The 16,340-nt window shown below is 39.2% G+C and overlaps 1 protein-coding gene across 1 annotated transcript in view; it reads right to left on the bottom strand.

Moving 5' to 3' along the window:
- LOC110877092 overlaps positions 1-16,019 on the bottom strand; it is a 31,151-nt gene extending 15,132 nt beyond the window's left edge. Inside the window, exon 1 of the mRNA XM_022125251.2 lies at positions 15,007-16,019. Coding sequence (XP_021980943.1) covers positions 15,007-15,936 — 930 coding nt within the window. The 5' untranslated portion in view covers positions 15,937-16,019. The remainder of the gene's footprint in view (positions 1-15,006) is intronic.
- Positions 16,020-16,340: the final 321 nt, after the last annotated feature.

Raw genomic sequence — 16,340 nt, 5'->3', positions numbered from 1 at the left:
CCAGTGCAGCTCACCAACCAAAACTGCAAACGGCATTTGTGTCCAATACAAGTTCCTTTCCGTTTCCTCAGTCAGCTCCTACTCCGGTTTTCGATCCAAGGGCTTATATTCCAACACCTCAACCTCCACCTCCAGTTAATACTACTCAACCTCAGTTCGATCCGAGGGCTTACATTCCTGTTCCATCACAACCACAAGTCCAACCACAACAGCAAGCTCATTATACCAACAATCCTCCACCTCAAAACCCTAACACGGTCCGAGTCGATACTTCAAACCTATCACAAGTTAGCATTGAAGTAGCAAAGGAGCATATGGAACTCATTAATACAATGTTCGGTGCTTACTGCGGTTTGGTCGCAGGTCAAATTGGAAACATCAATATGACCAATGAAGATTATCAACAGATCGACTGTGATGAAATGGAGTTAATGGATATCAAATGGGCATTTGCAAGTGCAGTTAGAAGGGCAAAGGACTTCATGGCTCGAACTGGAAGAACTTCGTTAGAAGGCAAAAGAGATATGAAGTACGGGTTTGATATAAATGCAGTCCCGTGCTTCAATTGTGGGGAAAAGGGGCACTTCAAACGTGAGCGCACCCGACCTAGCAAACAAGGCAATCAGAACCCATTCAGAAATCAGACGAGTACTTCCAATATCAATGCCCATCAAGAGAATCGTGAAAGGAGGATTGTAGCAGTGAATAACAATCAGAACCAGTCTGGACCATCAAATCCCAATCGAGCATTGACCGTTCAAGCTGACGAAGGGTGTGACTGGTCTATACAGTTTGGGGAAGGTGATCAAGGAGGAGGAACAGTGTGTTATGCAAAGATCATCTATCACATCAAGCACGTTCACAAGGAAGAATTTTCTGAAAGTGACGACAGTTTGGGTTATACCGGGAGTTCTGATGAAGAAAGTTCTATTTTGGGCGACAATCATTTTGAATCTGAATCTGATGTGAAGGAAGAAGCAAGTTCTGATATTGATGAATTATTAAATGAAGCAGAGGAGTTGAAATGTCAGAAATCAATTCTGATCAAGAAGGCTGTTGTAGCATCTAAAGAAATGGAGAAGTTCTTCTCTGAAGATGGATCTTTTTCTTTTCAAACTGCCTTTATGGCAAATGTCTCAGGCTCTTCGAGTCAGGTAAATTCTGAAACTCCTGCTCCTAGTGTTTGTAAGTCTTGTGCAGATTTGAAGCTTGAATCCGAAAAGCTTCATAGTCATAATCAAAGTTTAGCTATTGAACGGTCTAAGTGCAAAGAGGCAAATATGGCTTTAGTTCGAAACGAAAAGGAATTTAAATGTGTAATTGAAACCTTAAAGAAGAGTGTTTCCGAAGTAAACAAAGTTGTTTATCATAAACAAGTTAGCATTAACGATTATATTAACATTGTTGAGGAAACCAAAAAGGAACTAGCCATTGCCAAATGCGAGCATGATGCTATCAAGCAAAAATTGGAGAGTTATTCTCACTCCCGATTTGTGCTCGATCACATCATTGACGTTCAACAACTGAAAGGAAACAAGAAAGGCGTAGGGTATGAGAAGTGTCCACCCCCTTTGAGACACAACTATACTCAAATGCCTGATGAAGAGGATATGCCTCGGTATGAACCCAGTGTGCCTCTTGATTATGAGGATTTTTCTGCTGGCCTAGGGTTCAAACCGGACAGTTCTTCAAGTACATCCTCGGAGCAACCAGAAACTTCAACATCTACGAAACAAAGTCCTCCAATCATTGAGGACTATGAGTCGTCAGATGATGAATCAGAATCAGATGTTAGTGATCAGGATAAATCACTTGACAAGATGAAAGGAGTAGAAATTCCGCTTGAAAATCATATTCTTTGTGATCCTGATACTCCTGCTGTTCAATCAGTTGTCAAACAAGTGATAGATCCTGTCAAAAATGACAAGACCTCTGTGTCTACCATTAAGAGTAATAATGTGTTGTACACTTTGGTTGGTGATTCTAAAATCTATTCAGATCACAATTTTCCAATTAAAAATGTCAATCCATCTTCGATTGATAAAGTTTTTGAAGATAATACAAACAAGTTTTTGGGAAAAACAATTCCAGGAGTCGTTGTAACTCAATGTGATCCAATTCCAAAAGCTGAGATTAGAAAACAACTTGGAAATCAAAAACCACCAACAAAGAAACAACCTACTGCTTCGAAGGGTAAACAACCAGAAAGGCGAGCTCAAAAGCCTAACGTTTCTCAATCAAAAGTTGAAACAAAAGGAGCTCATTATCAGAAGAAAAACAGTAGTGTCAAATTTGTAGCATCGAAGGGTACAGATAAAATTGAGACTTTTGAAAAGAAATCAAACACCGATTTTGTACAACAAGTCAAGTTTTTAAAACGTAACAGTCACAACAATTACACTCAACATACAAACGGGTGTGATGAGAAGCAAGTACCTCAGGTTCTACGGGTTCGACATCTGTTGGTCAATCAGATTCTCCTAAGTTTGTGGAAAGGAGAACGTGTTTTAAATGTGGGGAGTTTGGGCATATCATTAAGAACTGCACAAACACTCCAAAAGATAAATTTGTTGAGAAAGCACCACCTGAAAAGTTTCACCCTCGACGTCGTCCCGTTTCACCAAAACATGATAAACGAACTGTTAAGGAACAAGAAACGAAACAACGACGTAAAAACATCAAAGCTGTTGAAAAGGCTTAAAAATCAGAAGTCAAAATAGTAAAAAGGGAACCAAGTGTTTCACAACCATTAAAACCAGAAGTTTCAAAATCTGTGTACAAAACTCAATCTGGTAAACAAAAACAAACTTGGAAACCTAAGACGGGTGATAGTTCAGGGGGAGCTGCTGTTTTTGAAAATCATCAAGAAATTGAGATCACTTTTCGTGATGCTCAGGGGCGACCCAAGACCACCAAGGCTTGGGTCCCCATCCTCAACTGATCTTTGAATGATATGTCCAGGATGTTCCAGGATGAACTATTAATAGTCATTGGATTGTTGATAGTGGAGCATCCAGGCACATGACAGGCGACTTACGGCTTCGATATGATGTGAAAAATATTAGAGGAGGCTATGTCGCATTTGCTGGAGACAAAGGCGGATACATCACTGGAGAGGGAATGATCTCCAATGGTGTTGTATGTTTCGATAAGATCAATTATGTTCGTCAAATTGTTCATAATCTTCTCAGTGTGTCACAGATCTGCGATAAAAAGTTCACCGTGCATTTTGATGATGCCGGTTGTTATGTGCTTAAACTTGGGTTCAAAATTCCACAAGAATGGATTCTCTTATTGGCTCCAAGAGTTAATGATCTTTATATTCTTGATATGAGCCAAGCAATTACGACCTCTGCACAAGTAACATGTTTTGTCTCAAAAGCCACAGAAAAGGAGTCTATATCTTGGCACAGAATAATGGGGCACATTCACTTGAGGAAGATGAACCATTTGGTGAAAAACAATCTTGTGAATGGTGTGCCTGTGAGAAGTTTTCATCTACAAGATATCTGTGTTTCGTGCCATAAAGGGGAGCAAACAAAGAAGTCTCACCCTTTGAAGAAAATCAACACTGTTATTATGCCTCTTGAACGTCTTCATATGGACCTTTTTGGACCTATGAAACACAAGACAACATTCGGGGATGCTTATTGTCTGGTGGTTACTGATGATTATTCCAGATTTTCTTGGGTATCTTTTATGGCACACAAGGATCTTCTTACAATGTTGGAAAATCTCTACTCGTTGAAAGTTAAGAGGATCCTAAGCGACAATGGAATGGAGTTCAAGAATCAAGTGATGGATGAGTTCTGTACTTCTAAAGGCATTCTTCATGAATACAGTTCTCGCTACACTCCACAATAAAACGGTGTCGCTGAGAGGAAGAATTGGACGATAATAGAAACTGCAAGAACAATGTTGGTAGAGTCGGAACTCCCTGTTCAATTCTGGGGGGAGGCTGTGTCGACTGCTTGCTACACATTAAAGCGAGTTCTTACAGTTAAGAGGCATGGCAAAACTTGTTTCGAACTTCTACCGAAAAGGAAACCGGATCTTTCTTACTTAGAACCTTTTGGCGCTCCATGTACTATGATTGAGCAGGATGGAAAGTTTGGCGCTAAAGCTATCGATGGCTTCTTCCTTGGATATGCAACTCCAAATTTTCGCGTCTGGAATCTGGCAACCAAAAAGATTGAACTATGGAGTGAAGTAAAGGTTTAAAGGTACACAAGTCCTGTTAGAGCTCCGGGTGATCCTTGGATGTTCGATTACGATGGGCTATTTGACTCCTTTAATCTGCCAACCTTTGACGAAGAATCTGCAGCTGCTAGAATGTTATTCGAAAGTGACAACGCTGCTGACTCGCCATTGGTTAGACCTGTTATCGTTAACCCCCAAGGTTCTTCTTCGGCTAACAATACGGTACAAAATGAGGTATTTGAAGATGTTGCTGATTACAATGAGTCATCAGAAGATGATGAATATCATGATGTAGCAAAAGGATCTTCAGCTCCAGTTGCTCCTGTTCAAGGTGCTTCATTGGAAACTCCTCTTGTGCAGAATGTAGATACTGCTGAAGGGAATGCATCCACTTCCACACATATTCCCGGTGTGGAGTTGGTTGTTGATCTTAATCTTAACAATTTGGGTATCAATGCTCGTGTTCCAGAAAATCCTGAAATGAGGATTCACGATACCCATCCGCAGCAGAACATTATAGGAGATGTCCAACGCGGTGTGCAGACGCGTAATCAGCTGAGAAATAACCAAAATGCTGGTTTATATTCAGCCATTAGAGAATCTGGTCTTCAAAATGATTGGTCCTTCGCGTGTTACGTTTCACAAGAAGAACCGAAATCTTGGAAGGAAGCTTAAAAGATAATGCTTGGGTTGAAGCCATGCAGGACGAACTGCAACAATTTCAAAAGCTTGGTGTTTGGAAGCTTGTTGAAAGACCGGAAAATTACAAGAAAATTGACACTCGCTGGGTTTTTAAATGCAAGAAGGACGATCGTGGAGTAGTTATTCGTAACAAGGCGAGATTGGTAGTTCAAGGTTTTCGCCAGATTGAAGGCATTGACTACAATGAAGTTTATGCACTAGTTGCACGTCTGGAAGCTATTCGGATCTTTCTAGCTTATGCATCTTTCAAAGGATTCAAAGTCTACCAGATAGACGTCAAAAGTGCTTTTCTTCATGGGATAGTTCAAGAAGAGGTGTACGTCGAACAACCTCCAGGTTTTGAAGATCCCAATCACCCCGATCGGGTCTGGTTGCTCAACAAAGCTCTTTATGGTTTACATCAAGCACCGAGAGCTTGGTACGCAACCCTCTCCAACTATCTTCTGGAGAATGGATTTCGACGATGTCTTATTGATTGCACTATCTTTATCAAGGAACAAAATGGAGATCTTCTGCTGGTGCAGGTATACGTTGATGATATCATATTTGGTTCTACCAATGATTCTTTGTGCAGGCAATTCGAACGTATTATGCAGGAAAAGTTCAAGATGAGCGCTATAGGGGAGATGAATTTCTTTTTAGGCCTACAAGTTCAACAAACCGAGTCTGGGATATTCATCCATCAGACTAAATATGTTGGTGACATCTTGAGCCGGTTCCAGATGTCAGATGCAACGCCCATTGGTACCCCACTTCCGCAGAATCACGGGATTACTCCAGATTTGAAGGGTGAAAGCATCAACTCCTCATATTATCGCGCTATGATCGGATCTCTCATGTATCTCACTGCTTCGAGGCCTGACATCATGTATCCAACGTGCCTGCTTGCAAGATATCAAGCCAACCCGAAGGCCTCTCATTTGTCAGCTGTTAAAAGGATTTTTCGCTATTTGAAGGGATGCCCAGACACCGGTCTTTGGTACCCTAGGGATGATAGATTTGACTTGACTGCATACAGTGATTTTGATTTCGGTGGTTGCAAAATTGATGGCAAATCAACAACAGCAGGATGTCAATTCTTAGGAAATCGCATGGTTACGTGGCAGTGCAAGAAGCAAACGTGTGTTGCTACATCAACTTGTGAAGTAGAATACATTGCTGCCTCCAGTTGTTGCTCCCAAGTCTTGTGGATACAACAACAAATGCGCGACTACGGTTTTGAATTCCTATCTACTCCTATTTTTGTTGATAACAATGCTGCCTCACAGATCACTAGAAATCCTATGCAGCATTCCAAGACCAAACACATCGAAATTAAATATCACTTCATACGTGATTGTTTTGACAAAAGATTAATCGATGTCGTTCATATCCCCACCGATCACCAACGTGCCGACCTGTTTACAAAAGCTTTTGATAAATCACGGTTTGATTATCTACTTTTGGTCAATGGCATTAAGGTGATACCCGAGTAAACTTCTTTGGCTAATCGTTTTTGTAAATATTTTCTTTCAAAACTCTAAAAATACAAAAAGATTTTCATTTTCGTAACCTTTTAGCATTTTAGGGGGAGAAAATTTCAAGAAAATATAAAAACATTTGAAAAATCCAAAAAAAAATCCAAAAAGATGTCTTTACGTTCTGTCTTTTCGTTTGAAAAATTCAAAAAAGAATTAAAAAAAAAATTCAAAAATTCAAAAAAATTAGAAAACCAAAATGAGTTTCTTGGAAAAAGGAAGATGATGATATTCACTGGTGTGGTCGGTCAACGTGTTTAAAAATGTTAAACAAATGATAAGTATCTCTACTAACGATGTATCGGTAGGCTCAAATTCAAACTAAAATGTGCAGGATGATACAAACCTAACAGACTTCAAGTCAGGTGGGAACCATTCATTGGCATATGGTCTTGGTACCGAAATTTCGTTTGATAGATTGCCGAAGTTCTGAGATATTCGGTCTTTATGCTGCTTATCATCTGGGTATCATGGTTGTATCTTTTACCGAAAAATAACGGGGACGCAAGTCTAGATCTTCCATGATACCATACATACGTGTACATATCGCATTCGACCTCAATAAGTGAACAACAATCACATGTCCAAACAAATAAGTGATAAAATATCACATTTATCTGGGAGTCAAGTTCGTCTCTCTGCTGTACGAAAGTACTGACCTGTTCACAGACTTGCTTCTGTGCCCTCATGCATATGAAAATCAAGTTCCTCATCAATAAGTGATTCTATCACATAGGGCTTGTTTTAAATCAAAATAAGTGAGTATCTCACATCATATACGGTCAAACAGATGATAATCGGTATACTCACCGGTAAGATGAACTCTCGCGCATACCTTGATACGGGAATGTGTCGTGAGTGGATTCACATCGACTTGTAATTATAATCCTTACCGTAAATCGTATCTCCTAATTGTGATTACGTTTGATCAGTTTGAGCTTAAGTGGACAACAATACCGATAATCGAGGTAGTATACTTATCCAGAGCTTTAAACAGAAATCAGAATCATGTTGACTAAGACCGTAAGCTAGTATGATTCCTTATCCTTGAAACTCGCAAAAAGTTTGCACTTGTACAGTTACTTATTTCTTTCAATTGCTTTTCGTTTAGTTTTTCGCGCTTTAAATTTGTTTTTAGTGTAGTCTGTAAGTTCGTTTTTGATTAAGCCGAAGTTGTTGCTTGGTGTTACTGCCGGAAGCCTGAAACCTACTTCATAAAACGTCCTTGCATTTGAAAACTCAAACAAAATGGAAAAGTGTTGAACTAATCAAAATCTGTTTAGTGTGCAAAATTTTCATGCCTTGGTATTTTTGAAAAATGATGTCGACGAATCAAATTATGGTCGACGAAACAGATTCGTATCGACGAAACAAAGCGTGGTCAAAGTCAAAATGTTAACAAAATTTCAATCTTGGTCAAACCTATTTTGGTAATCGAAGAAACAGGCCGTTTCGTTGAGGTAACGACGAAACGCAATAGCCCAGTTTTGTTTCGTCATGGGCTAAGTTTGAAGGCCCAAGTGTAAGCCCAACTGTCTGTTTCGTCGAGGCCCAGACCTATTTTGTCGAGGAATCAGTTTCGTCGAGTGAGTCGGTGTATAAGGGACCCAACTGTCAGACATGTCCTCATTTTTCAAACCACTTGATTGTTCATCTTCTCCAAACACTATGCCATACCCCTTCACCATATCCATTCACCATCACTCAAAATCATCATTTTACCTTGAAATCTTGCAGAAATCAAAGGTACAAAAATGTTTATGTTCATGTTTCTAACATATTGAACCGTCTGTTCTTGTCCGAAACTCTCAGAGACCCTCTTTGCTTGTTGTGTTCATGCTATAATCATGTGTGTGCCTTGTTTTCTCATAAAGACACATAGATTTAGGATATATATGATGATATCTGCTTTGTTTTGGGTTTTGGTTTAAGTAACAAAAACAGGGGATTGTTGATTGTTGTGGGTTTACCGTTGTAAACGGGTTTTTGATCGGAAAACACATCAACACTAGATTTTGGGTATGTTTCCTACTTGGGTTGGGTTAAACAAGTAACGGTTTTAAGTTGTGATGATTTGTTCTTCGTTTAAACCCAATACGACGAAACGCCCAATTTGATCAAAACCCTAACTACGGCGAAACGAACAGTCAACGAAACGAAATGAATTTGTTTCGTCGAACAACTGGTCAACGAAACAAAATGTTCTGTTTCGTCGAGGAACTGATTGACGAAACGAAATGGTCAACGAAATGAAGTTGGTCAACTGTCAATTATGTTTCGTCGCACGTTATTCTGTTTCGTCGAATGATGTCTGTTTCGTCGTCCATGCCTTAGAAAAATTTTCAGTATTGTGTTTGTTCACAGAAGATGTGTTTTGATAGGTTAACTGCCAATTGGATACATGTGCTTGTATCCATACATGTCTAAATGCATATGTGATATGATTGTTGCTTATTATGGACATTTTCAATTTCATATGGCACCGAAAGAAGGCAAACGGAAACCCGCGACAAAGAAGGAGAACAAGTCGGAAGAGGAGATTATGTCTGAAAAGCGTCATAATCAAATCGCTTATCTGGATCCGGAAGAAAAGCTCGCTGAACTGAAAGATATCACGAAATGGATCAGGGAGTCGCGGATAAATTATGTTGTCACTTTCTCGACGCCGGTTTACAAATCTCTTATCAAAGCCTTCTGGGATTCCGCAAGCGTTGTGCAAGTGGATGGAAAGGATGTTATTAAGGGCCGTGTGAACAATTTGGATGTCATAGTCTCTCCGGATATCCTGAACAAAGTGTTACAACTACAAGACCATCCGGACGCTCCAGATTCTATTCCTATCATGTGTACACGAGGCTGCTTATTACGTATGAATTGTACAGGAGAAATCTTCAGCACTCAAATCAACAAGGGTGATTTGCCGCTACGCTACAAGTTTCTTCTACATGTTCTCATTCAGTGCCTTAGCAATAGACGTGTCGGATATGACATGGCTGGCAATGATCTAGTTGGTTTCATGGTGGCGTTGGTGCTAAACAAACCGTTTAGCATCTCAAAGTACATCTTCAGCAATATGCAGGAAAACATGACGAGAACTGGAAGTAGAATAACCGGGAACAAGTTTTGGATGTATCCGCGGTTTCTTCAAATGATTATGAATGTTCAACATCCTGGTCTTCCTAAAGCCGACAACGATATTCTGAAGATAGAAGCGATGAACTTCAATTCATTAAGGATAATCAAGAATCTTGCACACAAAAGATACAAAGAAAGCGATCCTCCAAGAAAGTTGATCGGTGCGCTAGGAAATACTGCCTACGTTGCTCCTGAAAATGATAAATGGCGTCACAATGATAGTCAATCCGATGACGAAGAGCCGGAGGTGAACTAAAAAATGAGTGAAAAGTTTGGTCCAGATCCAGTTGATTCGGACATGTCGGAGAGTGATGATGAAGGTGATGATGGTGGCGATATAGGTGTCGTTGGTGCATCTAGTGTTGGTACAACTGGTGGTACATCAGTTGGTGGTACATCAGCGGGTGGTACATCAGCAGGTGGTGTATCAGCAGGTGATACATCAGCAGGTGGCGATGACGAGGCTGATTCTGATTCTGATGATGATCATCTACTCGAGCCTGGATACGAAATGTATCTCGATGAACGTGGTGTTAAAAGATTCAGGAAGATTCGATAGGAAGATGATCCAGAATACGTTCCTTCTGATTCTGAAGCGGAACGTTCAAAGAAAAGGAAAGCTGAGAAAGCTGCTAAACATCAGAAGAAGAAGAAAGCTAGAAAATACTTGAGAACCCCGGCTCGGCAATCTGTTCCTCAAGAACCAGTTCAGGAAACTCCTGTGGTGTCTTCAGCTGCTGAAACTCCAACAATAACTCCTCAGGCTGTTCCTCAAAGATCAATGGCTGCTGCAATTAGAGCAACTACCTCTCAGCCTAGTGGTGAGTGTCAAAGGATTTTCTCGGAAATGTCTCAAGACGAGAAGAATAACTTCCTATTCTCTCAAGTTGAGGCAGCGGCAGATCGTATTCAGAGGCAGACTGATTTCATTAGGATCACGAAGAATGATTAGATCAGTCATCAGGTGGACATAGATCAGTTGAAGTCTACTGTGGGTGAACAACAAGCTTTAATACAACGCCAACAAGCTGAGATTGATCTACTCAAAGCTGAAAACGTATGTTTGAAAGTTGTAGACGCAGAGAGGGAGAGAAGGAGTTCTGTACTTCAAAAGTTGGCTGAAGATCTTAAAGGAAGATGTGACTTCATAAAAGATTGGTACGAGTCACGAAATACAACGATAGCTGAGGGAGTGAAGAAGATAACTGTCGGATATGAGTTTCTTCGAAAGCGGGTTGCTACACTGTGGGATGATAGATGTAAACAACAAGAAGTTATGCAGAAAAAGGATGATGATCCTGAAGATCAAGGAAATCCTGATCCTTCTGCTACATCACAGCAGCCACCAGCCGCTACATCCTCTGCAATCGTCATCTTTCAGCCATCAGCGATCGGATCTTCTCAAGGAACCTCCAGTGGAACAGTTGCTGAAGAACAACTGTTTGAAGCTTTGACTGGTACATCTTCTGTTCCTAGTTCAGTTGATCTTGCATTGCAGGTTATTCATCCAATTACTGGAGAATTTCTTGAAGAAGGTGAAATTGTCGAGGATCTCTCACATCAGTAGTTGATTACTCTAAACGAAATGAGAGATATTGATGACGATGAGATTGATAAGATGCCTAGTGAGCCGGAATCTACTGATGTTGGAAACATTGAAGAAATAGTCTTTGAGGGAAATGAGAAGAAGTCTTCATATGTTCGACATGACGGGACTGGGTTCGCCCCTTTTGATGAAGATTGGCTAAAGAAAAATGTGGAAGACATTGATGAGCATTTGAAGAATCGTGATACATCAGAAAATGCCACCGATGTGTTCTTCGCGTGGCGCCAACGGTTCTTGTCGAAGGTTTCCAAGCCAGTACCAGAGGCTGCTCAAGTTGATTACTTACGGCACGAGAAAGCGAAGCCGAGTGGGCGAATTCTCTGCTGGCTGTTTGTCAAAGAAATACATTGCATCGCCATCAAACGGGAGTTTGGTATTCAGTATTTTCGGTCGTTGCTGAGCATTCTATCTTTGCCTTTTTATGATGTGGCAGCATTGACAAAGATTGAGCTCATAAATCGCTCAAACTTTGAAGGTGCAACTTTATTCGCGCGACTGATAAAGATGAACAAGAAGTCTGGCTGGAAAGACAAGTCATACAAGCCTCAGTTCCCCATTTATCAACAAATCAAGTTTACTCTTGATCCAGCAACTAACACTAGCAGATACAAGCTCGTTTATGAGCCAGCGAAAGTGGTGGATAAGATACCCTTGATGCCGATGAAGCAAGATTTTCTTGGAGAAATGAGGTTATGGTGTTATGACTCCGACACACACGAGGTTGTGATTGTTTTTAATGGCAATCGTGAAAATTTCAGAATGTTAGATCTGATGTGGATCGTTAACATGTCCGCATCAGACATTGAAAAGTTGTATAGGCACGGCATCTTCTACGAAGACAAGGATGCACATCAAGCGTTGAAATTCCAGCGCGTCGCTTGTTTCCGCTACTACCGGGTAATTCATGTGGGCAGTTCGTGGTCCGAACAACACTGAAGAAAGAAGATTTGAACATCGAAGACGAGTAACAGACAAGGGGAGTTTGTTGATGCACTTTTGTGTCTGTCACTAGTCTTGTAATTACGATGTATTTTGTACGGTCTTTTGTCGTTTATCGAGTCTGTATTTGTCGTCTACCAAGTCGGATATCCTCCTATCCGCTTGTCTCTGACTTATTTGTCTCCTTTTGGTATGTAATGATCTATGAATGATGCATGTTGCATAAAGGGTATTTCTGTCAATATGTAAGTGTTTATATGTTGCCTGCTGTTTGCTGTCTGTTTGCAGCAAACAACTCAACTTTAGCAGCCTTCGACGAAACAGGCTGTTTCATCGAACACTTATCGACGAAACAGGCTTATGATCATACCATTCTGTTTCGTCATGATCAGCGACGAAACAGACTTGTTTCATCGTCTGATGGGCTTCTCATGGGCCAGTGTATTGGCCCAGTTCTGTTTCGTCGAGACCATGTTGGTTTCGTCGAAATCCTTGGCCCAGCTGCTATATAAACACCCTCTGTTTCGCTTAGAAGGCAGAGATGAGAACATACCCTTAAGGTTATTCTGTCAAAACTGTGTTTGTATCAGTTGGAATTCTCATCCAGTTTAATCAATAGATTGTGGTTCATTGGTTAAACCGTGTCATTACTTTCTTAAATGTTTGATTTGGCTTAGTTACGTGGATTCCACACACGTGACTTTGTTTGCTATAAACAAGGATTAGGTTGTGTTATCGATACTCCGATTTCGGGACCTACGTCTATCAGTTTTGACCCTAAACTTTGTCTAATATGTTTCTTTGTTTCTTTTTCTAATTTCTTAAGTGCATCATGAAGATTTGTGCTTCTTTAGGTTGTGCATATGGCTTTTTATGTAGTACATAGAGAAAATATAAATTTAATGGTATATATCTTTTAGTTATCTAAATTTTAGGTGTTAAAAGATTAACATTATAGTAAATATTATATGGAATTAATTAAAAAATATTATATTAATACCTTGCACTTTGCGTACCTAAAGCCCTGTGTTTTTACGCTTTGCGTCTCTGTTTTAAACCTTGTTGCTTTAGTGCGCTTTACGCTTTTTTAAAACCAAGGTTGTCTATTAAATACTTGTGTACAAATTACTTCTCATATCACTAATAAGTAATACCTAATGTTATTGGTATATTCTACAACACTTACAGAAATGTTATTTACTTATCTAGATAATATGTATTAACTAAGGATAAGGATTAGAAAGTTGATTTCGTAGTGAGACGAATAATCCTTGGACCACCTTCAAGAATGATTCTTCTCATTCACACTAAAATTTCTCAATTTATTTCTCTCTTTCACACTCTTTAGGTTGTTTTTTTTTTTTTAAAACAGCTAACTTGTACACCCGATAAATCTACTCCTAAATCTATACTAATATTCACTATTTTTTAACAGCGGATTTGGATTACTGACGGACCACTGGAGTATCATCGTGCTACCAGCAGAACCACCCGATCATATCCATCTCCACTAGACAATAATGCCTTTATGCCAATTCACGACAAAACCTAATAAATCTGGGAAAACCCTCTTGTGAGAATCGACACCAGAACCTAATGGTCTCTAAGTCTTATCTCACCCCTAAGATTCCACTAAGCTATTATGCAATGGGCATATAAAGGTCTCCAATATTCACTATGAAACTAGAACTCTCAACTTTAAAGAAAAACATTTTTATCACACACCTTTATAATGTTAGGCTACAAGATCTAGACTGAGAGCCCTAACTTATGTAGCCAACCATATGCATGACGAATGGGACGATATTTTGGGTGGTATGTGTTGGTCTATTGGGGTAGCTTGAACGAGAGCAGGGTAATATAAGTTGGTTTATTATTGTTAAAAGTATAGTTTATCTTTATCATTTAAGATTATCTATAGAGTAGGATCATAATTGTAATGGCTAATAATATATTAACCGTTTGTTTAACCTTTAAGCAAAATGAACTTTTAAGCAAAAGTTTAACAGTGACTCCTTTTATATTAACTAATTTTCTACTAATCCTACTTATAAATATTATCAATAATTAAATTCTACCTTCAATTTTTTTTTTATCATGTTGAACTTGTCAACGCAATGGCAGCCAAAATAGAATTCTACCTTCAAATTTATTTATCATGTGTTGAACTTGTCAACGCACCAAAATAGAATATTTTGTATTATACTTCACATGATTCGTTTTACCAAGAATATTTTGTATTATGCTTCACATGATTCCTTTTACCAACTTTAACTTTGTTTAATCCTACACTGATGTTTTAACCTTCATGCCTTCTTATGAATTTGTCAATGGAAGAAAACTGATGTGCCAAAAAACTATAGTTTCTTTCTTTAAGAGTTTGATACACTTTATAATATTAAAGTTACAATAAATATATATAACCAAAAATGTAACATATTTTGCAACCTAGTTAAGGAGTTGTGTGCTAACTCAAAAAGCCCCTCTATGTTCTAAAGTAAACATCAAGGCAATGGCATGTGAATTAAAAGAAGCACTAGTTCATATTGATTCCAATCGAAACATGGCACGCTATTCTATACTAAAGCCATAGAAAACAAAAAGATTATGAATCTCTAGGTTCCATAATTTGTGGGTTCACACACCCATGTCTCATATTCATATATATGATATATCCACAAAGGTCCAATCAGCTACTTGATTTCCTTACTTTCTTGTCTAACAAAGTCTCAATGCTTATTGCCAGTGAATTGTGAGTTTGAGTGGGAATGTTAACATAATAAGTTATTGGGCTCCTGGTGTACTGAGCTTTCACTTATGTTGTTAACTAAGTGACTGCTTTTTATTTCCAAAATAAATAAGAACTATATGCTTTTGCCTAGAAATGTATAAAATAAATCAACTTACTTGTTGAAAAGCCAAAGCCCTCTCAAAATCTTGTTGAAGTCTCAGAATTTTCTCAAGTTTTTGCACAATCTCAATCATGGTTGGACGTGCAGTTCCAAGCTTTTCCAGGCATTGATATGCAATAGCTGAAAAATCCTTCAAGGATTCATGGTTCATTTGTTTCGTTAGAAAGGGATCAACTATCTGACTTAAGGTCCCCTTTTCATAATGTGTGCGCGCCAATGGACCAAGAAAAGGTTTATTCATGTCCCTATCAAATGCCTCCCGGCCACATAGGACTTCAAATAAGACCACCCCAAAAGAGTAGACATCTGATTCCGTTGTTATAACCCCATTTTTCAAGTATGTTGGATCAACATAGCCTGGTGTGTGAAATCCATCTTTGACAAAAATGTTAGGACGCACTCGACCAATCATGCAGAGCCCTAGACCACCTATCTTTGGTTGCCATGTATTGTCTAATAAAATACTTCTGCTCTTCACGACGCCATGAACAACACTCTGGCCTTCCCAACCATTGTGAAGATAACTCAAGCCACGAGCCGCACCAAGGCAAATTTGGAGGCGCTTAACCCATGTGAGGTTTGTGCTACCTAAATACTGGTCAAGGCTTCCATGTGTCACCAAACCCTGGACAAGGATCTTTTCATCATACTCGTCACAAAAACCAATAAGAGAGACAATGTTTGCGTGTTTATAAGACAAAAGAACTTCGATCTCACTTAGGAAATGATATTCTGCGTGATTAAATCTTGGATCAACCCGCTTTGCAGCTATCATTGTAAGCCCATCCGAGTGTAAAAGCTCTCCTCTATACACCAATCCGTAGCCGCCATATCCGATGAAATTTTCGGCGGAAAAGTTGTTGGTGGCCTGTTTTACATCTTCTAATGGGATCCTTAAGTGACCCAACTGTTGGAGGATCGACATAATGTTTCAAATTTCAGGTAAACCTGATTTAACTGAAAAGGGTAGAGGGATTGTTAAGATAAATTTAAAAGCCTAAAATTGGGCTGAAAATGAACATGAATAGACTGTGAGGTTCATAACAAATATAAGCTTCAAATCTACTTTTATGCCTCTTTATCATGTTGAACGTGTCAACGCAATGGCAGCCAAAATTGAATATGTTATGTTGCGTAAAATGATAAAAGTTACACTACTTTTGTATTGATACCACATGACCAATTCTTCACTTTGTTTAATCCAACAATGATTGTTTATCAGTAATTAAATTCAACCTTTATCATTTATGCCTCCTCATTTACTTGGCAGTGGAACAATGATGGTTTATCAGAAATTGTGAGCTTGGCTCACTGGAAACCCAAGAGACC

The sequence above is a fragment of the Helianthus annuus genome, chromosome 9 (assembly GCF_002127325.2).
Source record: "Helianthus annuus cultivar XRQ/B chromosome 9, HanXRQr2.0-SUNRISE, whole genome shotgun sequence".
NCBI classification, from domain to species: Eukaryota; Viridiplantae; Streptophyta; class Magnoliopsida; order Asterales; family Asteraceae; genus Helianthus; species Helianthus annuus.
The sequence above is the reverse complement of the archived record's forward strand: the minus strand, read 5'-3'. Positions and strand labels throughout refer to the sequence as shown.